This window comes from Amblyomma mixtum, chromosome 2 (genome assembly GCF_055824585.1).
Source record: "Amblyomma mixtum isolate Tamu chromosome 2, ASM5582458v1, whole genome shotgun sequence".
NCBI classification, from domain to species: domain Eukaryota; kingdom Metazoa; phylum Arthropoda; class Arachnida; order Ixodida; family Ixodidae; genus Amblyomma; species Amblyomma mixtum.
The window spans coordinates 3,181,163-3,204,514 of NC_143013.1; the positions used below are offsets into that span (position 1 = coordinate 3,181,163).

The window sequence follows — 23,352 nt, forward strand, 5'->3', positions numbered from 1 at the left end:
GGCTGTTTCAAAGATTTTTATTTCATTCCCTGCGGCAAAGTTCGCGAATACATCTCATTTAACGAATGTACTTAATTATATAATCCGAACTTCGTCTCTTCTAACTTTCGTTGCAAACAACTAGTAAATCAACACAGCTTTGAACTGGGCATACGTTTAGGAACAGAACAAATGACCCAGACGACATGTAAAACGTTAAAATCTTGTTCCTTCACATCATATCTATTTCCTGTACTCCGCTAATACCAGTGAACCGTTTGTGCCACCAAACCCAAAGGAGTTTTTAATCGCAATCCTCCTGGCGGCATCTGTGGTTTCCCACGGCCTCGACCGGAGAGCCACAAAGTCTAGGTCAACACCAACATCCGGATGCACGAGGTTTAAAGTAGGCGGAATCACAGCATCGCGAACGGCGAGCACCGCGAACACACTTTCCATCGCACCGGCTGCTCCCAACAGGTGGCCCGTGGAACCTTTGGTCGCCGACACAGCAACGCTGTGAACATTGCTGCCGAACAAGCGGTGGATTGCCACCGCTTCAGCAGCATCGCCAATCGGTGTTGACGTGGCATGGGCATTCACGTAACTGACCTCCTGAACATCAACACCAGCGTTTCTCAGGGCGGATTGCATGCTCCTGTACGCACCCTCGCCATCACTCGCGGATGCCGTAATGTGAAAACCATCCCCAGAGAGCCCATACCCCAATATCTCAGCGTGAATGTTTGCTCCTCTAGCGACTGCATGTTCTAGTTCCTCCAACACAAGTATGGCAGATCCTTCAGATACAACGAAGCCCTCCCTGTCCTTGTCAAAAGGTCTCGAGGCTTTGGCCGGGTCTTCAGCGGTGCTCAGGGCTCGCATCCTTGCAAAGGCAGCAACACTGACGGGCGATACACTGGCCTCCGTGCCCCCACACACCATGACGTCAGCGTACCCGCGCTGTATGAAGCTGAATGCGTCTCCTATGGCATGCAGGCCTGTTGTGCAAGCTGTCGCAACTGAGTGGTTGGGTCCTCGCAACTTGTGCTCAATACTAATGTGTCCAGAAGCCATGTTTGTCAGAATCCTTGGCACAAAAAATGGGCTCAGTTTGCTGTAGCCCTTCTGCCTAAATACCATCCCGCTGTCAATGATATAATCTAGATCGGACATGGCCATACCAATTGCTACTCCAGTACTCCTACAGTCAGTGTCTGCATTAGGGTGCCACTGGGCATCATCTAGAGCTTCTTCTGTTGCTGCCATGGCATACACAGTTGCCATTGGAATGCTCCGCAGCTCCGACTTTGAAACAAATTTGTGCACATCAAATGGAGCAGGGTTCTGGGAAGCGTCTGTTGGAACACAGCCAGCTATCTTGCTGGGGATACCATCGAACTCTTTACCAAGCCGAACTATGCCACTTTGAGACTGTATGAGCCGGCTCCATGAGGTCTTGACATTGGCTCCCAAAGGTGTGACTAAACCCAACCCAGTGACAACAACTCTTCTTGTCTTTTCGCTGCTCTTGCTGGAGGCTCTCCTTGGAAGGTCATAAACTGGGCGGCGTAGCAGCCGCCAGACCTGCAATAGTGCATGTACATTAATATGTGTTGCACATTACTATTGAATATATATTAAATTAATAATTGCATTTTATAAGAACTCATTTCAGAGACAGAAACAACACAACTATGTAAGGCAAGCTTTCGGGCAGCTTCATTTAATTTTTACAACATAACTGCAGCACAAAAACACTCTTCACAAGGGAGGAAACATTGCATAAGGATGGAAGCCGCATTTATAACAGTTCATTACTTGATTATGTCTTGTCATCACTATGGCTTCCATATCCCTTTCCTGTTCCTGCTTAATTACATCAACCGCAGTCAGTAACTTCGTAGTAACTCAACTTAGTACTAGTGTACCACAGAGGTCCATTTTGGTTGCACCCTTATATGTCTTATTTGTGCATTGCTGCTGTCATCAACAGCCACCTTCATTCTTCTATGATGGAATGCACACAGAGCGTAAGTGTACTGGTGGTGGAAGTGGATGCCACTAGTATGGACTACTATATATAGTGATGTGGTCCCAGGAAGGAGGACATTTAAAACTTTCAACTGAATGTAACATTTTTCGATTCTGTCACTTAATGTGAAAAAAGTTCACAGTCCACGAGGCAAAACTTACTGAACACTCCTTGAACAATCTGCAACTGTAAATATATTATTGCACAGAAGCAATGAACCTTCACTGCAACGCTTCTTCATACATTGATGACAGTACAAATCTTGCATCCTAGCCTACACAGAGGCAGGTACCAACCTAAATTGCGCTCTCGTCAAATATTAACGTGGTGCCGCAGGAGCTAGACTAGAAGAAAGTAAGCTTATCAACTTTCACTATTTTGAAGGACAATGTCCAGCTGTTATTCTTCTTCTCTCACTTTCAAACCTGTTATAAAAGTAGATGCTTTCAAAAGTCAAAATGGCTAAGTTATCACAGAAAAGAATTAGTTTAGTTTATATTTTGGATACACATATCTGGAATGATATATCTTTGAACAGTCAGTTATTATGAATGACTCCTTTAAAAAAGTTGCTTTTGTGATGTAGTCCTACTAGAACACTAATGCTCATACACGTTCTGTACTAAGCGGTAGCACTCGTCCTTTGATGTTCTTATCTGGCCATGGCACAGTAATGTTTACAGCATTCTTAATGCTGCCAACTTTCTTGTCCTATAGTACTGAGTACCGTTCTGCAAGTGAAATAACCATAGCGTCAAAGTATAGCCCCTTAAAGGTAATACCAAATTTGAATGCACTATTCAATAGATGAGGTGCGTTTCCGAAGTGAATGCAATCGACCATGGAAAAATCGTCTGCCAGCTACTTCCGGTTCCAAATTTCTCCCATTCACTGCCTTCTGCAGAGCAATTGCCCAGCATTCGTGCATTGTTTATTCGCTAGTCTATTTGTGCTGCGACATTGTGTATTGCACAGCATCACCGTAAGATCAGCGCGTGCTGTGTATGAATGTGTCCTGAGCACAGAAAATAACAATTATCAAAGGTACGAATGTTTTCTCGTGGTTATAATATTGTCAGAGTAGACTGCCTGATGCAGGGCAGTCAGCTGTGTGCGCAATTGAACTAGTTTAACGCGTTGGTCATTATATATTAGTTTTTTTTTTGCTGCACCATGAAGGCAACGAAGGCTGAGCTTGCACAGTTTAGCAAACGATTGATGTATTTACCTCAAAGAGTGTAAAAGCTGCCAGTTGGCTAGCAGACTATCCATACATGCAACCGTGTGTACAGCGCGTCTCAACACACCGCACTGCATACGCACAAAAAGCATCTGACCGTTTACATTATTTTGGTTGTACTTCATGCGAAAGCACGCTATGAAGCAGAACAGAGTCGACGTCTAGTTGGTCTTGCGATGATGCAATACAATCAGCGGTGTTGCAGTGGAGATAAATTAATGTAAGAAGCGAATTAACACAGCGACTGCCGTGAAGCAAGCGAGCAGGGGGAGAAGTTTGGAACCGAAAGTAGTGGTAGCAGACGACTTTCCCATGAGCCTCTGCCCTGAATCTGGAAACGCACCTCACCCATTCATTGTATTACGACGTCATCACCCTCCATTCATACCCTCACCGTTCTTTTGCTTTCCCTTTCCCCTGTCCCCATTGTGGAGTAGCAGGCCAGGGTCACCTTACTGCCGGCCAATCTCTCCACCTTTCCTTTCGCTAAATTACTTCCTCGCTCTCTCTCTAGTGCACTATTTAAACAATACAGCTATTTTGAAATATCAGTAATGCCCAATGTTTCGCCACGCATATGTTTCTGGTCAACATCTCCTAAGGTGCCAATATTTCATTGTTTTACATGCATTGACTAGATGTGGCGAATGCTTGAGAGCATGTTATGAGCTTAAATAAAACTAGGTGAACCAATATACATCACTTAAAAAACAGCTTCCTTCAATATTCAGAGAGAAGTAAAAATACCTGTACTCGAACTTTTTGCTAACTGTCTGTAGCGGTTGCATTCCTTATTTTCCGTTGACAATATAGTTATTTTACAAATCAGCAACTTGGTAACAATTAGTGAAAGTAACTTTTCCTCTGATTTGCTTTTTATTCTTTTTTTTTTCGTTTTACTATTTAAATAACTCAGTTTTGGTAATTTGCGGACGGTTGCTGGGGGCAGCTAACGTGGTCCCTTATTGTCATTATTATTACTATTAATACCGATTTTGTAGTTGTTAATGCTGCTATTCACGCCCAACAACCCTTCGGAAAACGATGAAATCAACAGCAATTAGGTTATCGCCCATTAAAGACACAAGTGAAATTTCATGCGCGGATTATATACTACATGCTCCTCAGCAAAATAACATCTAACTGCTCTCTATTATTTGATGGCGTTTCTTCACAAGAAGCCGGTCTAATTAAAATGTCGTAGGCAGCAATAAACTGAAGAAACGTAGAAATAGGTTCACAAACTGCAAATATCACTGTCTACTGCGGGGGACGGGGCAGAAACTGCTACTGTGCGCCGTTCATTACTGAAAGCCCGAAATATGACGGAAAACGACCTTTGGTCCGTTATCCTGACATAACAATTCAAAGACGGACTTGCCGAACGTCGAAAGTGCATTTCAATAGCTTCTGGAGGAGCGCGTTCAGTTGTTATAGTTAAACTAACTTCAAGTACTTCCAGAAACGAAAACCAAGCGCCCGAGAAGTAAGCGCCCAGCCATGTTTTTTTTTGGTTGCCAGACGTACGGGCCTACATCATTGAAAATGAAACCGAAACTGCAAAAAAAAAAAAATGAGTCCGAATTTTCACGATGAAAACACCAACGTGTCGGGGTCAGCTTCACTCCTTGAGAGGTAATGGCAATGATTTTTGCCGCAGTGCCCCAGAGTTGTAAAAAAAAATGATCTAAAAGAGTGTAGAACTCTGGGACACCTATGTCTTCAAACTTCTGTCGTAATGTGGTGCTTGCTTGTTTCTGCAACTCAACAGATCTGCAAACTCAACAGCTCAACATCATCGACTCGCACAGCGAAGGGTACAAAGAAAATTTCGAACTGTTTGGAGAGGCTGCGGATCTATTGAAACCATAGAGTTTCTTACTATTCCTCCCCGAGATTATAATTAATGCACGAACGTCCTCGCTCATTTTTGTTGTTTTTTTTGTTTTCAAGATGTTCAGGTGATCACATATGTCTGTGAGAAATGCAAGGGAACGAAACCACTTCTAACATGGCGTTATTTAAATGAACCCCTTGTTAAGGCAGTAACAAAGCCACGCGTAGCCGAAGCATGCGTCAGGAAGCCGCTAGCAGCCGTTGCCTGTCGTCGCGTTGCCGCCGTTAACTGGCGGTCGCATCTATTGTTGATGTGTGAACGCCTTCGTACTTGATATCTTTTATCTGTGTATGTCGTGTTGCTTGTCTTGATCAAGTGACGCAAGAATTTGCCTGGTGCACAAGGCACACCAGGCGCTCTACGTTGGCGATGTTTACCTTGCCGGCTTTCTTAGCGCAGTGCTGCCAAGCAGCGATGGACGTTGTAACCGGTGTGCCACTCACCGCCGTTTATGCAATACAGCCGTATTGGACCGAAAGAAATATTTTTGCTTTCGCATTGCTCATGTCATGGCTAACCTACCTCTGGGAAACGTATCTGTCGTACAGGCAGGTAAGGTGCGGCGTGCATCTTGCGCACCGAGTATTGGTGTTCAGCCTGCATATGCAACGAAGCGCTTTTCTTTCAGTACAAGGTCTGCAAATCTACGCCCCGAGTCCCTTCTGAACTCACCGCTATAACGGACCAGGAGACGTTCTCAAAGGCGAGGTTGTACCAGCTCGACAAGATGAAGTTTGGTTTCTGCTCCGGAATCTGGAGTGAGCTGGAAACAACGGTTGGTTGCTCCTTTCACTCGCGCGTGCACATCGCTTTCTAAAAGTATTCTTTCAGTCATTGCAGCTTTCGTGCGTAAACCCTGTTTTCATTTACCAGGGTTGTACTTAGTGCTAACGGCAGTTCTTGATCGCTGCATGAGCAAATGTTCGTCACTAAAGTATTGCACTCGTTTGTGACTGCGTGGTGTTGCACACGTAGCGTTAACTGTGTCACCGCTTTAGGTTTACCGGCTGCGTGCAGCGTTGGTCCTTGAGTGATTGCACTAAAAGTCACGTTGGTTTCTTGAAAATGAATAATATATATACACGAGGGGGTACCCAAAAGAAACCGGACTTAATTTTTTTTAACTTATTTGTTCACATTTTAAGCACAGACCTTCAATCCCCTTCAAAGTATTCCCCACTTGCAATGATACGCTTGTCGAATCTTTCATTCCATTTTTCAAAACATTGTTTAAATTCATCTTTTGTGATGCTTGACAGTGCCTCCGTCGTTTTTTTCTTCACCTCAGCAACATGAGCGAAACGCTTTCCATTTACCTATTTTTTCATTCTAGGAAACAAAGAAAGTAGCACGGGGCAAGGTCGGGAGAGTATGAGGGTTGAGGAATAGGGGTCATGCCATTTTTGGTCCAAAATTGTCGTAGAAACAGGGCAGTGTGAGCAGGGGCATTGCCACGATGGAAAAACCAGTCACCCGACCGCCACAAATCTGGCCGCTTCCACCGCACACTGTTTCCCAATCTTTTCAAAACATCCAAGTAGAAAGCCTGGCTAACTGTCTGACCCTGCGGAACAAATTCTCAATGGACGACTTCTGTCACGTCGAAAAAACAAATCAGCATTGTTTTGAGGTTTGGTTTCACCTGACGAGCTTTCTTGAGACGAGGTGAATTTGAAGTTTTCCATTGGCGTGATTGTTGCTTTGATTCAGGATTCAATTCAGGAACACTTGAGTTGTCCCCATAGCATCATCCTTGTACGTCTTTCTTAATATTTAAAGAGTTTCCATTGAACTTTTTCCGAGCAAAAATCAGAATTTCACCGGCGCACGCTGTTCACGAAAATCAGCCATTGCAAAAACGACATTCACACAAAACAGTTGTCACTCTAAAACTCTGCATAAACTAGTCTGACCTCCTTCAATGACGGCACTCGGCTTACTGACTCTGGAATGTTCGTTCTATGCGCTCCTAGTGGCAAAACGCGGTACCACAGAAGCTTTGCCGACCAAAAAATTTAGTCCGGTTTCTTTTGGGTACTCTCTCGTATATATATATTCCATCAGACACGCATTATGTTCTACTATCGAGAAAAATCGGAAAATTTGTGTGTATACTTAAAGCCTCACATTTCACTAAATCAGCATGAATGGTTAAACTCGCAGAATTCACGCATGCCGCATACTTCCACGCTTGCGGAATTGCAGCCTTACTTTTCACGAAAACGCATTTATGCCCGTTAATTATTTTCTTTATCATCCGAAGCTGTCTTCCTAATGAAAACTCAGCAGCAGTGTCTTTTAGTAAAACATTCCACTGCGAGAGAGAAGAAACAAGTGACGGCACTTGCTAGGTGTTCCATGCACCCCTCTTCTTGGCCGATCCCCCTGTGTGTGGGTATGCGCCATTCTACGAGGTGAACAACAACATGCAGTTTGACAATGTCCGTCTCTATTGCGTGGTTTGGAAAAGCGGTTATTATTTCTAGACACGAAATGGCCCCGCCATTCTATCTAGCAGGGATTTAAAAAGTAGCTGGCATCACTTACTTAATGAAAACAATGCTAGATGCTTTGAGAAAAGTTTTTAAAAGTGACATCCACAGATGAAGATGCCGTGCCGCGAGGAGACATATACAACAGATTTCGCGCATATATTTGTTGTCGCGCTTATATTTGGCGATCTAATAGCTATTCCACATAACATGTTTCCTTCAGAGTGCATAAAAAGACCAGCAGCTTTTGAGAGGTTGTTGACAGAACTTAAATTTTAACGAGAAGTAATTTTTTTCTTGTATTTCTTGCAGGTTGTGCTGTTGTTTGGTGGCTTTGCCTTTTTCTGGCACTTATGTGAGAAACTGGCTGCCAAGGCTGGTGCAGAACATAATGAGGTGATTTTAAAATCTCTGGATTGCTTATTCTTATGTGGCAATATCCTGCATTGTTCTGAAAATTTATCCATTTTCTCTTCGCAGCTCGTTGTCACATCTCTCTTCATTTTCGGAGGATCTCTGCTGTCGACACTGCTTGATTTGCCTTGGTCAATCTACTACACGTTTGTCATTGAGGAGCGTCATGGTTTTAACAAACAGGTGACAAAACATTTGACTTTGCTGCACCATTTGTGCAGCGCTACTTTCTCACTGACAGTGATGGAGAACCCGCCGCGGTGGCTCAGTGGTTACAGCGCTCGGCTGCTGACCCGAAAGACGTGGGTTCGATCCTGGCCGTGGCGGCTGAAATTCGATGAAGGTGAAATTTCAGAGGCCCGTGTGCTGTGCGATGTCAGTGCACGTTAAAGAACCCTAGGTGGTGAAATTTCCGGAGCCCTTCACTACGGCGTCCCTCATAGCCCGAGTTGCTTCGGGACGTTAAACCCCAATAAACCAAACCAAACAGTGATGGATATGAAGTGGCGGAAGATTTGACCCCAGAAGATGATAACAAAGTGTCGCACCCTTGAGAAAGCCAGGACGTGCTTCTGCTACATTGAGTATTAAAGCATTTAGTTGTGCTAGCTGCTGTTTTCTTTCTAAATTCATTATTAGTACTTGCAAAATGGCAGATGCAGAGGAAACACGAGACGACTAGCAGTTCTGTTGTTTTGGGTACTGCCTGCATTAGCCATTTCAATACTAGTCATGAATATAATATTCTGCAGTGGGCTAAAATACAGTCTAGTTCCTACACATTTTTAGCTGGTTCAGTTTGCCACTTTTGAAGTGCGGCAAGCATAGGCGTGTACATGCGTCTATGTAAAGGGGGACCGAATGCTCATGGCAGTGTCTGTTCATGCTTTTTGGGTAGCAGAGAAAAAGCGGGGGACAAATTTGTGCCCCTCTTGCCCCCCTCCCTCATGCCAATTAGGGGTGCTTGCCATCAGGATGTCTTCTGCTAAAAGTTGGCCATATATTTGGAAATTGTAGTGGGCATTTGATGCTGTGGACTGTTTTAGTTTCAGCCTGTGCACACAGCCATCTTTGGCTGTGTAGACTGAACCTTCACCGTTATGCTGCTCTCTTTCAGGCTGTCTCCTCCAAGCTCCAGCCTAATTAAAGACTAAGTCCTACTGGCTTGTTTCACCTGCACAGACATTTTAAATATAGTACAGCTGAGTGCAGCAATCAGGAAATTGATTTGTTTTTAACAGGTCTCTTATTTCCAACGTAGCCATCCAGTACACTGAAACTAAACTGATTTTCGTTTTCTGGCTTTTTCTTTCCAGACTCCAGGATTCTTTGCAAAAGACAGGATTAAGAAGTTCTTCCTGATGCAAGCTGTTGTTCTGCCGATCTCTTGCGGCATCGTCCAGATTATCAAGCTGGGCGGTGACTACTTCTTTATCTACCTGTGGTTCTTCACACTGATTGTGTCTATTGTGAGTTGCCTTCCATCTTCATTTGGGTAGTGATAGCGCAGATGTTTCTATGACCTAAAAGCTATTTCTTCCGTGCGTTAATGAATAGGATTGCTTTTTCAGAGTACGCATTTCTCTGAGTGCTTGTGTCATTTTTTTCACAGTGCAGAATGTTTGATTGGCTAGAGCCTAGAAGCCAGCTTGATGAATTCACCATTACCAGCTATAACCAGGGCCACAGTATGGTTCTGCCACTGATATTGAAAGTCACTGTTAGTCATTGATACCAGTTATTTGCAAATAGAACGACATGTGGCCATGCATGATTACATGCACATTTAGGGCAATATTCAGTCATTATGGAAATTTGCTGGCTATTACAGGAAGTTACGTTGTGGTGCGGGCACTCTGAATTTTCGTGGCAGTCTGTGCTGCTTACTATAAACGAGTCTTCTTCACTTTGATTTATGTCTTCATTCATTAGTTGCTGTTTCAGAATAATCTATTGGTTTATTGTTCCGATTCTGTGTGTTGTCAGGGTGGATTTCTGCAAGACAATTTTTTATGTGTACTACAACTGGTTCATAGAAATGGGCTAATTTTGCCCCTGTGGAAGTTCAGCCTTTTACAAGATTTAGTACGTACTATTAAACAGCAGCACACAACCGGTTTTACAGGCTCATGAGCGTGAAGAGGCTTGTGGGTTTTACTTCATACATATAGTTTGCTGGAGAGTGAGACTGCGTCTTGTTTACTACTGATGTGTAAATTTGCAGTGCACATGAAAAGCAGCACAGTTTAATGTCTTTTGTCACAAGGATTGCAAACGAAAGAACAGTCCTTACTGATTCGGACTTTGTAACTATCCAGCTACCTTACTGGGTGCGAGAGAAAGAATTTTTCTTGCTAGCAAGCTATGTGGCACCAGTACCCAGCTTGCTCTTCCGCTCAATTATTTGTAGAAATTAAATTTTGAATGGTGCAGGGAGCTATGGAAAGGAAGGCAGGGGTTATTTTAAGAGACTGTGAGAGAGCAGAGAAGGTTAGGGAACAAGCGGGAGTTAATGATATCTTTGCCGAAATCAAAAACAAGAAATGAGCATGGGCAGAGTATGCAATACAGTGAACAAATAAACGGTGGTTCCTTTTATTTATTTATTTATTTATACATACTGCAGCGCAATTATATGCGCTATGGCAGGAGTGGGAAAAAACAAAAAGCAAAATACTAAAGGTAACAAAATACAAAAAATGTACAAAGTGAGCACAATGAACAAGTGGCCTAGTGGTTTGAGCGCCCGTCTCGGCTGCGGGAGGTGGGTGGTTCGAAACCCACCGCCGGACACCACCGGTAAAATGGGTACAAGCGTCCGCCGGCCTGGCGCTCGGCTCTCTTTAGGGGTGTACGTTTGGGAGAAGCAAAAAAAAAAAAAGGGCCACAAATTGGGCTTATGCCGCACGAGGCGGACTTATGGTTGCTTGGCGGGGGAACTTATCACTCATCCGTCAAGGCAACTGTTTGGTCTAAGACCCTTTTCCCAAGAATCTCACCCTAGAAGAGCCGAGCACCAGGCCAGGGGAAATCTTGTACCCATTAAAGAAACCGGTGGGTACCCGGCGGCACTGGGGATTCTAACCCAGCACCTCCCGAATGCGAGGCGGATGCTCTACCACAAGGCCACGCTTCGGTCTACACGACTCTCTGCCCACAGTGACGGGATTTGAAGGCGCAGGCTCCTTTCCCAAGCAATGTAGCCCTAGTAAGCCGAGCACCAGGCCGGGCCATAGCTTGTACCCATTTTGAGAAAACCGGTGGGTACCCGGCCGGTGGCGGGAGTCGAACCCATCACCTCCCGAAGCCGAGGCGGGCGCTCTGTCACAAGGCCACGACAGGCTGCATTCGACGGTAAGGGGGAAAGATGCAAATAGTCGGATGGGCAGTTTATATTTGGGAGGTTGCTTGGATAGCGTGTCTGCAGCTGTTGCAAGGCAGGGTCAATTGGACATTAGTGGAAGAGGCCTTTGTTTTTCGGTAGACATAGCGAATGTAACATGGATTCTGTGTGTGCATATATGTACAGCCTTTGTCAAAAGTAACCAGGCTGCACGGTTTGCTTCTCATTCGTATAACAGAGCCCTCACGGCTTCCTTAAAGATCAAAAAGTTCTTTGGAGGTGAGATCAGGGGTATTTCTTACCATACAGAGATTTAGAGCTTGAGGGCTGGCATAATAGCTTTAATATACGACTGAGAAGAAAAAAACGTGCAGCCTGATTACTTTTGACAAAGACTGTACTTATTGCAATGAACTGGGTTTGTACAAGCCAATGCAGTATTGTATTCTGGAGCATATTTCACCTTTGCTTTTGCACGCCATTTTCCAGCTTATCTCATTCATCTACTCGGACTACATTGCACCTCTTCTGGACAAGTTCACGCCACTGCCTGCAGGGAATCTGAAAACCAAAATTGAAGAGCTGGCAGCTAGCATCCACTTCCCACTCAAGAAGCTCTTAGTTGTCGAGGGTAAGCACAACTACCATTGAGTGAGTGTACAACAGAAACTATCACTTAACAGTGCATCAGCAAACATGGTGATTCACTTGAAAAGCATTTCTTTCATGTTATCTTGAGCTTCTGAACAGAAACTATCACTTAACAGTGCATCAGCAAACATGGTGATTCACTTGAAAAGCATTTCTTTCATGTTATCTTGAGCTTCTGAACAGAAACTATCACTTAACAGTGCATCAGCAAACATGGTGATTCACTTGAAAAGCATTTCTTTCATGTTATCTTGAGCTTCTGAATCTGTGTGCGATTCTAAGCGATGTACTTTTCTCGTAAGCAAGTGTGATCAACGGGGATTTGAGAAATAGATGTTCTTTGTTGGCAATGAAGTCAGCGCTTAAAAACATGCTAAAGACTGATGTAACCTATGTAGGATCTTAAAGGGACACTTGAGATGAACTCGATCCAAATTTTGTTCACAGCAAAATTCGAGGTGGTTTTTTTTGGCTCTGTTGCTTTTAATTCAGCAGCAAAAAACACAATTATCGCTGAAAAGTTTGGAATTGAAAATGAATTATTTTTTCTGCCGGTGGATTCAAACTTCTGATGTGGGCATTGATGTCAAGAGAATTACACACTTTATTATCGCTGGTTGGAAGTGGGTGGAGATCTGGGTCTCTGAGATCTGCAAACAAGAAGAGTACTTGATGTTGCACAAGTAGCTTGTGGAAACAGCTTGCAGCAGCAATAACTGTTTTGCATTTTTAGTCTTTTCTGGCTTATAAAAGATTTCCGTTTTTATTGAAAGTAGTCCCTTTTTTTATTAGGACGAGGTAATCAGTTGAGTTTGACCAACTTAAATTTCCTTAGTGTCCCTTTAAAGCACACTGAACGGGAGTACTTGATCAAGCTAGACTGATAAGTTAGCATTAAATGGTAGAAAATGTGTCATTTTTAACAAAGCCAGAGCTTTGCTAAGTCAGAAAATTGCATAAAAGTTAAGTACGCAAGGTGATGCCCCTTGTGGTTTCCTGCAACTGTGCTTGATGATGCGATTTCTTTGCCAGCCATGTTTGGTTCAGTGCTTTCTCTCCCAAAGCTCATTCGCTGTCAGTGGGCAAGTATCAGTATAATAAATGGAAAGCAGTGCATGAAGTATAGCCCAGAATGTCAGGAGTTTTATAATAAAACAACGTAGATGGACAGCAACACAAGACAAATCCGACCACATAGTCTTTCACCCCACATTCCATGCACCCGGCTTGTGTGTAGCCGTTGTGCACAGCAAGTTGAGAGCAAGAAGCTCCCAACTGAATTCATGCTAAGAAGTGGTGCCTCTGATTGCTGGAGAGTTGTTTTGAACACACTTTATTAAAATGACGCCACCTTCCCAGGGTATTGGGCCTGTGAATGCGGTAGGATATTGGGAATATCATTTGTGGTTTTATCTGCAATGCAGTCACTTTTCTGCGAAAGAAAAACAACAACGTAAAACTTGTGGTGTTCTTGAGGGATAATCTATTCGTCTAGCCTTGCGTCTCGCTTAGTTCGCTATTTTCCTTTTGTGTTCTTTTAACAAGCAACACTAAAGGAAAATAACGACCTAAGCATTGATGGTGTTCTCGAAAGAGATGCTATTCGTCTAGTCTTGCTTAGTCGCCTATTTTCCTTTAGTGTTCCTTTAGCAACAGTTCCGGGACAGGTGATGGGTGGCCTTGAAGAATGGCTGTACTGATCCTGTGAATAACTTCACATTCCAGGGTCGAAGAGGTCGTCACACAGCAATGCCTACTTCTTTGGCCTGTTCAAGGAGAAGAAGATTGTGTTATTCGATACCTTATTTGAGAAAGAGGAGCTGACCGAAGGTGAAAATGGCACGGTGGCTGGCGAAGAGGATGCATCTGAACGCAAGGTACTTGAAAGAGCATAACTCTTGCTTTTATTGGGTGTGTTTTCTTCTACATGGTGAGCAATGCTGCCTGGCTAAATCTCAAGATATCAGGAATCACTGCGCCCAGGCCACTGCAGTATTTTTTTTATCACTGTCTCCTCACCTCTAGTGACTTATTTTGCTTTGTGATGGCTTATTTTTTTATGCGTGATATTTAGTATGAATGTCATGATTGGCTGGGGGATGCATACCTGCTGTAATGGCGCAGTGGCTACAGCATTTGGCTGCTGAGCCCAAGGTTGCAAAATTGAATTCCGGCCACGGTGGCTGCATTTTGACGGGGGTGAAATGCAAAAATCCTCATATGCTGCGTGGTGTCCATGCATGCACCTTAAGGAACTCCAGGTGGTCACAGTTTATGTGATGAGGTCCTCCACAATGCAGCTTTGGGATGTTTAACTGAAGTGCACCACTTTTTTGAGAATTCCGTGATATTCCAGGATTAATTCTGTTTAGTCTGTGGGCAAAGCATGCTAATTTTTTTTTGAGCTAGCGTTGAAAATGGTGATGTAATTGCCGACTAAAAGTTCATCTCCTCACAGCATCGGGATTGTGCGGAGAAGCTTAGTCATGACATCACAGATGGGGAGATTTCAAATTTCTTCTGCCTTCGTCTAAACTCTGTCGTGCATTAAAACTTCCTGTTGGGCGAGTTGGTAGTTCATATTGAATTAGAAATATTATAGCGCAAACAAAGACACGGACAAAAAAGAGAGGAAACACACACACAAGCGCTAACTGTCAACTGAATTTATTCGGTGAAAGCCACACCTTTTATAGGCCGAAGGATCGTGAGAAAAAATGACAAAAAAACAAAACAAAGGTTGAGTCAGAGCCATCAAATCGCGAGCGCATGCGCGGGTAGACAAGGGCATCACACTTCGGTTTATCTTCCATCTAAGTAGCTGCATTAAAATAGTCAATCTCAGCCTGGAACAGAGATAAAGAAGGTTCGCTGATGCACTTGCTGCCAAGTTTCTGTATGTGGTAGGCTTCTAGGCTTATCCGTGCTGTCCTGTCTTTACTTTTGCCAAGAACCTTTGTCTCCTCAAACCGGGCCACGCATGCTCCACACTTACTTACATGTGCAACAAGATGCTTGTATTTATCGCTTTTATTTTCTAAATTTAGGGCGTGTTCCCCTAGACGGTCGTTGACACAACGTCCAGTTTGGCCTACATAAAACTTTCCACAAAACAGGGGAATGGAATAAACCACTCCAGTGGAACACCTTACAAACGGCTTCTGATGCTTTTTCAGGCACTCGCGCTTTTTTGCACTGCAAATGCGCGGACAGAGCTTTCCCAACTTGTTGGGAGCCGAGAACAAAACTGGTACTCCATGCCTGCCAGCAACTTTTTTGAGGTTGTGCGAGATTTTGTGGAGGTAGGGCACAACTTCTGGCCTAGGGGCTTTTTGAAGAGCATCAGCCATTTTTTGTCTCGTTCCACGTTCGAACTTCTGAAGGATGGCCTCAGAGACTGCTGTCAGAACCGACCAGGGAAACCCTGCAGCCACAAGCCGGCTTATCTGATAATTAAAGCTCTGGAACATCTGATGTGGGCACGATTTTTGGAGAGAAGATTCCAAGCATAGCGACGCTATTCCTCTCTTGATAGTCTTGGAGTGCGCCGAGTCATACGGCAACAACTCCTTCTTTGCTCGTGGGTAATAGCCCCAGCAGACGTGTCCTTCACAGAACGTTAATTTAAGGTCTAAAAACTGTAAAACCGAAACTTCGGGCAGTTCATGGGTAAAAGACAAACCAAGACCGTGTTTATTAAAAGTATCTAAAACATCACCTACTGTAGAGGGGTAGGTGATGGTCTCCTGCTTTGTTAAAAGTACTAAAAAATCATCTACATATCTAAAAACTTTTAAAACTGTCCCCCCCGCCTTGAAATGCTCATCCAGCCGCTTATCTACCTTAGCTAAAAAAATGTCGCAGAGAATAGGGGCTACACATGACCCTATGCAAATGCCGTTTCGCTGCAAAAAAGGCTGGTCGTTAAAAACAATAAAAGTAGCATTCAAGTAAAACTGCAATAAGGCTAAAAAATTATCTACAGACAATCCTGCTAAGTTCTGGAATGACACGTCGCCGTTTTGCTCAATGCATTCCTTAACAGAAAGTAAAATCTGATTTTTGGGCACGGAATAAAAAAAAAAAAGGAATGTTAAGGAATGCATTGAGGAAAACGGCGACGTGTCATTCCAGAACTTAGCAGGATTGTCTATAGATAATTTTTTAGCCTTATTGCAGTTTTACTTGAATGCTACTTTTATTGTTTTTAACGACCAGCCTTTTTTGCAGCGAAACGGCATTTGCATAGGGTCATGTGTAGCCCCTATTCTCTGCGACATTTTTTTAGCTAAGGTAGATAAGCGGCTGGATGAGCATTTCAAGGCGGGGGGGACAGTTTTAAAAGTTTTTAGATATGTAGATGATTTTTTAGTACTTTTAACAAAGCAGGAGACCATCACCTACCCCTCTACAGTAGGTGATGTTTTAGATACTTTTAATAAACACGGTCTTGGTTTGTCTTTTACCCATGAACTGCCCGAAGTTTCGGTTTTACAGTTTTTAGACCTTAAATTAACGTTCTGTGAAGGACACGTCTGCTGGGGCTATTACCCACGAGCAAAGAAGGAGTTGTTGCCGTATGACTCGGCGCACTCCAAGACTATCAAGAGAGGAATAGCGTCGCTATGCTTGGAATCTTCTCTCCAAAAATTGTGCCCACATCAGATGTTCCAGAGCTTTAATTATCAGATAAGCCGGCTTGTGGCTGCAGGGTTTCCCTGGTCGGTTCTGACAGCAGTCTCTGAGGCCATCCTTCAGAAGTTCAAACGTGGAACGAGACAAAAAACGGCTGATGCTCTTCAAAAAGCCCCTAGGCCAGAAGTTGTGCCCTACCTCCACAAAATCTCGCACAACCTCAAAAAAGTTGCTTGCAGGCATGGAGTACCAGTTTTGTTCTCGGCTCCCAACAAGTTGGGAAAGCTCTGTCCGCGCATTTGCAGTGCAAAAAAGCGCGAGTGCCTGAAAAAGCATCAGAAGCCGTTTGTAAGGTGTTCCACTGGAGTGGTTTATTCCATTCCCCTGTTTTGTGGAAAGTTTTATGTAGGCCAAACTGGACGTTGTGTCAACGACCGTCTAGGGGAACACGCCCTAAATTTAGAAAATAAAAGCGATAAATACAAGCATCTTGTTGCACATGTAAGTAAGTGTGGAGCATGCGTGGCCCGGTTTGAGGAGACAAAGGTTCTTGGCAAAAGTAAAGACAGGACAGCACGGATAAGCCTAGAAGCCTACCACATACAGAAACTTGGCAGCGAGTGCATCAGCGAACCTTCTTTATCTCTGTTCCAGGCTGAGATTGACTATTTTAATGCAGCTACTTAGATGGAAGATAAACCGAAGTGTGATGCCCTTGTCTACCCGCGCATGCGCTCGCGATTTGATGGCTCTGACTCAACCTTTGTTTTGTTTTTTTGTCATTTTTTCTCACGATCCTTCGGCCTATAAAAGGTGTGGCTTTCACCGAATAAATTCAGTTGACAGTTAGCGCTTGTGTGTGTGTTTCCTCTCTTTTTTGTCCGTGTCTTTGTTTGCGCTATAATATTTCTAATTCAATCTGTCGTGCATCGTTCGATATTGCCAAACAACGCTCTGCGGGCTTTTTCCTTCAGTGAATTTTTCCTTCAGTTGCGTTTTTTTTTGCTTCAAAGGAAGTGTTTCTACGTTGGAAATGTACTGGCACCTAGATGACGTCATCGTATGCCCCCCACTTGGCGCTGTATGCTGTGGAGAAGCCTGAAAGCTCTTTCAGTTTCAAATGGCGATTGTGTAGCTATTTAAAATGCTAGCCCAAAAAGGCTTTGCATGCTTTACCTTCATGTTTGACAAATTCGATTCGAATCCTAAAACCACTTCTGCAGTTGCCCTTTAAGCCGCACCTACGATATTTGGTCCGTGGTTCTCTTTTACAACAGAAGAAGATAGTGTGCTCATGAGCAGTTAAGAATCAGAAAGTTGTCTTGGCGTTGTAACAACATAGGCCATCCATTAGAAGCATTGCACATAGTGAACTGGCTATGTCCTTGTGCTCGTGTACCGGCAATCCTTGCTGTACTAAGAGGTGGGCGCCGGGCGTCAGATTCAAGGAAAAATGTTTCAGGGCCCCTTTCTATCATCTTAGCTGCCTGATCTAACAATATGCATGGCACTTCAAGTGCTCCTGGCAAGGATAAAGGCAGGTACAGATGTACTCTGCTGCCATTATTGCCTCTTGTCAAAGGTGGTAGTGGGTGCTTTCATGTTACTTTCAGCTGTGGGTAGAACCAGAGCATTGGAGAGTGGCCTGAGAAAGTCTCGGGACTCTGCGGGATGTGATACTTAGTATCAGCAAGGTACATCTACAAGTGGGAGAGTAATTTTTTAATGAACATGGAATCTTAGCATGATTACTTACTTTCTCTGCTTAAACAAAGCTAAAGGGTTTGTGTAACTTGAGCCTAACACATTGTATGTGTCACTGCTGGTGACAAAGTAGCATGAGAATTTAATGTCAGGAAGGGCTGCTTGTGTCTGTTTTTAATTAGCTACAAAGCACTGTTTGCCTGAGACGTGTAAGTTATGAAATTAGTAATTTTGAATTGTTTTTTATCTGTTTTTATCTGATTTCATCTCTGTCTAGGCGCTGCCTGAAAAGAAGACGCATAAGAAGACTGGCTGCAATGACGACGAGATTCTGGGGGTTCTGGCCCATGAACTAGGTCACTGGAAGCTTAGCCATGTGATCAAGAACTTCGTCATAGGCCAGGTGCAGTGCTAAATTCATCTGTTTGCAATTACTAAAGTACCACCATCACATGTCGCATAGAATGTCAAGAATATCACAGAGCCGCCGCAGTAGCTCGGTGGTTATGGCGCTTGGCTACTGATCCGAAATACGCGGGTTCGATCCTGGCTGCGGCAGTCGCATTTTGATGGAGGTGAAATTCTAGAGGTCCGTGTATTGTGCAATAGCAGTGCATGTTAAAGAACCCCAGGTATTCGAAATTTCTGGAGCCCTTCACTACCGTGTCCCTCATAGCCTTAGTCGCTTTAGAACGTTAAACCCCCATAAATGGCATAGAATTTTGACACTCCTGTCAAACATTTTATAATTATGTACCGTATAAATTCGTGTAAGGGCTGCACTTTGAAAAAAAAAAAAAAAATTGTGCTAATTTTGAAGGCGTAGCTCATACATAAATAAAAAGAAAGTATAACCATATTTTTTTTTCTTTGCTTGCAAAAACTACTGATTGTAGCACTGCTTGTATTTGTCTACCTCTTTCTAGCCTGTAAAATTTTCCATGAGAGTAGCCTCTTCTTTTATGTGATAGCAGTAATCTGTAGGTACTGACCAACTACAGTTTTTCATCAATGTCTTTTTAAAGGTGCCTTGAAAATTCATCTTAGGAGCGAAGACATGCTGATGTGCACTACTGTTACGCAGTCTAAGAAAGCATCCACACCTTCATGTGAGGTGTCTTTTTCAATGTCATTGTATAGTCGCAGCACGTCTGAAACCTTCAGACCCACAGAACGTGTGCTCACAGACGTTGTAGAGGAAGCACTGTGCTCTTGATGAGAGGGCATGCTCATGTTTGAATTGCATCAGCTGCAGGTTGATTGCTTGGAGTGTCAGTTCATTACACCAGTGTCACAGAGGTTACCAAAAGCGTCTAAACGTTTGTGCATGCGACACATTGCTGCTTTTGTTTATACTGGGATTAAGAAGCTAATACTCCGTCATTGAGCAAAGTTGTTGTAGTACTAAACATTGCTCGTCGGTACGATCTGTGATCAGCGACTGCACACATTGTACTCTGTGGAAATGTAGATTAGATTCTGACATGTTGCAATGGTAATCTCCGAAGAGATTATTTTTGTGATCTTAAAGTTTCAGTTGGTGTGTGGTTGCAGTAGCTCGTTCACTTGAGTCAGTTATGCTACTTTCTGTTTTTCTGTGGAGGTGCCGTGTCTTTCAGCTCAGGCTTCTCTTTTGGCTTCGTTTTCCAGGTCCACCTGTTCTTCTGCTTCATGATCTTCTCTCTTCTCTGCACGAACGAGGAGGCGTACAAGGCATTTGGTTTCTACAACTCCAAGCCCATTTTCATTGGGCTGATGCTGATCTTCATGTACATTTTTTCACCGTACAACACTGTGAGTGGACCACACACACAGCAGTGAAGTTTTCTCTTTAGTGTACTTAAGGGGGGACACTGGTCTTGAAAAGAAAATTTTATTAATTTAGTCATAGTTATGAAATTTTCAGGGCACATGTATTCTTGTGCGCTGATTCTAGATATGTCATTTAATTTCATGTAAAACAATTCCTTGAGCACTTATGCACTTTTTATGCAAGTATTTTGCAGAGAGATTTGAAGAAACTTTGCTGCAGGAAACTCGCTGAAATGTATACCATTGGGTTCTTTTGACACCAAGGAATACAATAAGGGTAAAATTATCATCCTGGCTCTCATAGAACTTGAGTTATGGGGTACTGAAGCTGCCACTTCAGAAACAGCAATACACACTTTCCTTCTCATTTCTGAAGCGACAACTTCAAAACTCTATAACTTAAGTTCTATGATAGGCAAGAAGACAATTTCACCCTTATTGTATTCCTTGGTGTCAAGAGAACCTAATGGCATACATTTCAGCGAGTTTCCTGCAGCAAATTTTCTTCAAAACTCTCCGCAAAATACTAGCATAAAAAGTGCATAAGTGCTCAAGGAATTGTTTTACATGAAATTAAATGACATATTTAGAATCAGCACACAAAAATACATATTCCCTGAAGATTTCGTAACTGTGACTTCATTAATAAAAATTTTTTTTTTCAAGACCAGTGTCCCTCCTTAATATCTGGTTAGACCTAGTGGGTTGTTTTGTTTTTGAAATGTATTTATTCTGGTAGTGTGCAAATATTCCAGATATTTCGGTCTTCAGATAATTTGCCCAGAAGCAAATTATCTGGAGGTCGAGTTTAAAGCGTCAGGACAAATTGGTCTTCGGATTATTTTAGAATTTTTTCGGTTCCTCGATATTAAAATTAATGAGGTTTTACTAGCCGTCATATTATTTTTAGCTGCCAGTCATGTGTCATTCATGGATTTCATCTCGTTACTCACTTTGAAGATTGCATTACAGGTTGCATAGTGTTATGCCGTCTAATCAAACAGTAGGCATTTCTGGGCACATCACGTTTTTCGTACAGTGCTGAGTTAGTTTAGTTTTATTTATTTTAGTTTTCAAAAACAATACAATATTTTTAAAAACACAAGTGCGACAACATTTGCCTGTTTACCTTCTTCTGAAATATTGTTCATACTGAACAAATATTTGATATTCAAAGCCATTTTAGTTCATGTTCGTAGTTGATTCACATTAGAAAATTTTTATTATCACACACTGTAATATATTCCTTCTACTTCCTGTCACGTTGCATGATTATGCATTATTGGGACAATTTTTTTTCTTTTTACATCGCTTTTTTTCATTTTCCGGCAAGTGCAAGCAAGGCAATAGGCTTTGTCATTAACGAGTTATACGGCACTTTTTTTTTTAAATTTAGTATTTAAAGAAATGCATTATCTTTAATCAGGCAGCTGTGCTGGCAGCTACTGTTTTACTGTTTGTGTTGCAATGGTAGTGATGGCGGAGCACTTCTTTTAGCCATGTTGACTACAGTTTGCCGAGTGGTGAACTATTGAACTGCTAGTGCTAGTGTACTCCCTTGTCACTGCCTGCTAAAAACAGCAAGCTGTCTTTTGGCCTGCCAGTTCTAGTTTTGAGCCTAAAAGAAAGTCTCAGTTCTTTTCTGTTCATTGAATTCTCCTGGAAACTTATCCCTGCCCTGTGTTCCGTTCCAGCTCGTTGACTTCTTCATGACATGGTTGAGCCGGCATTTCGAGTTCCAGGCGGATGCCTTCGCACGCGGCATGCATCGAGCTTCATTCCTGCGAAGCGCACTCATCAAACTGAACCGGGATAATCTCAGCTTCCCAGTCTATGATTGGCTGTACTCAACGTGGCATCACTCGCACCCGCCGGTGCTCGAACGAATTCGTGCACTCGGCAAAGTTGACTAAATCCCACTGCCGGCCCCGAAAGTCCTGGACTGCACTGAGTGACACTATGTTTGCGTGCATTCGTTTCATGCTATGTCATAAGCTGTGCAGCAAGAGGCTGTACCTGTCAGCGGCGTTTGTAAATGGAACCAGGGACAGTGCCAGGAAATTTGTAGTGAGGTGGCGCGGAGAGGCCGAGCGGGGGGAAGGGGGGACTAAATTTTGGGTTAATATGATGCCAAAGCCTGGCAATTTATTTCAATATTATGTGGAAATTTTTTGTCTGACAGCTGCCACCCCTCACTCCCCTTGGTGTTGTCAGTCATGAGTGCTTCTCAGCCTTGTATGTTGGGAGGAATGCCGTTAGTATGGCATGACTATTTTTAACGAGGAAAATGCTGGAATCTGAAATTTAATAGCTAGATTTGAGAGTATTTATCTTGTGTGCCATAAGAAAGGATGCTTTTAATGTGGTTTATTTTTCTCTTTGCTTACTGACAGCATACCTTGCTGGTTTTAGTGAAATATTTTCATTTATATTATGATAATTTCCGTATGGTTGATTCATCTGTTGCAGTATTCTGTTTTAATGTGGTTGTGGAAGCAGTTTCGATGTCTTTGTGTGGTAATAAATAATTTTTTGCTTAAATTCGGGTTTTCAAGAGTGTTGATTTGCAGTGCACTTTGCTAGTGTGTTGTCATGCAGTGTTGGCAGCTCACAGAGAGTTCAGCATGTTCAAAAGGGAGACTGGTTATTGGGCAAACCTGTTCCTGCAAAAGGAACTCGAAGGTGGATAGGCAGAATCATTGGTTGTTGATGAAATGCCTGCGTCCCATGGCCGGTCTTCATTTAAACACATTATTGCACGTCTGTAGGTTGTTTACCAGTTATAGGGATGGTTCAAGAAATGACACGAGCATGTGTTGGGAATAGCGTATTGCTGTGAATGCGTATTATATGAAATGCATGACAAACAGCTTTCCTACATGGTAAAAGCAAACTGTTTTTTGTGGTGAGGCAGTGTATGAACAAGCTCACTTGTAACAAACCTTATGGTCGTGTGTATTATGTTCGTTGTGTCCGAAGTTCATATGTAGTCGACTTCCCACATTGTAGCCAAAAGTAATAAGTTGGTCAAAAGTGGTCTCGCGCATGTCAGTGGACCCAGTCACAGCACTTTGAAAGATATTCAGTGCTGTCATGTGCTCCTCGACGAGATCTTTGCTGCCGACGAGCAGCTTTTGGGGCGCACTGCAA

General features: G+C 43.1%; 2 protein-coding genes across 3 annotated transcripts; one reads left to right on the forward strand and one right to left on the reverse strand.

Moving 5' to 3' along the window:
• On the reverse strand, positions 1 to 4,748 carry LOC149358245 (3-oxoacyl-[acyl-carrier-protein] synthase, mitochondrial). Its single transcript, XM_089570301.1, has 2 exons — positions 4,636 to 4,748; positions 1 to 1,566 (listed from the first exon to the last, which is right to left on the reverse strand). The coding sequence occupies exons 1-2, from the start codon at positions 4,651 to 4,653 to the stop codon at positions 223 to 225; spliced, it is 1,362 nt and encodes a 453-aa protein (XP_089426427.1). The 5' UTR covers positions 4,654 to 4,748; the 3' UTR covers positions 1 to 222.
• Positions 4,749 to 5,311: 563 nt separating this feature from the next.
• LOC149358246 (CAAX prenyl protease 1 homolog) lies at positions 5,312 to 22,743 on the forward strand. Of its 2 annotated transcripts, none has more exons than XM_089570303.1 (10): positions 5,312 to 5,703; positions 5,780 to 5,926; positions 7,956 to 8,039; positions 8,124 to 8,240; positions 9,374 to 9,526; positions 11,890 to 12,031; positions 13,777 to 13,928; positions 18,683 to 18,793; positions 20,041 to 20,184; positions 21,897 to 22,743. In XM_089570303.1, exons 1-10 carry the CDS (start codon positions 5,521 to 5,523, stop codon positions 22,113 to 22,115), a joined length of 1,452 nt encoding a protein of 483 aa, XP_089426429.1. In that variant the 5' UTR covers positions 5,312 to 5,520; the 3' UTR covers positions 22,116 to 22,743. The 2 variants fall into 2 exon arrangements, with proteins under 2 accessions (XP_089426429.1, XP_089426428.1); XM_089570302.1 differs by having other exon boundaries at positions 5,314 to 5,703; positions 18,668 to 18,793.
• Positions 22,744 to 23,352: the final 609 nt, after the last annotated feature.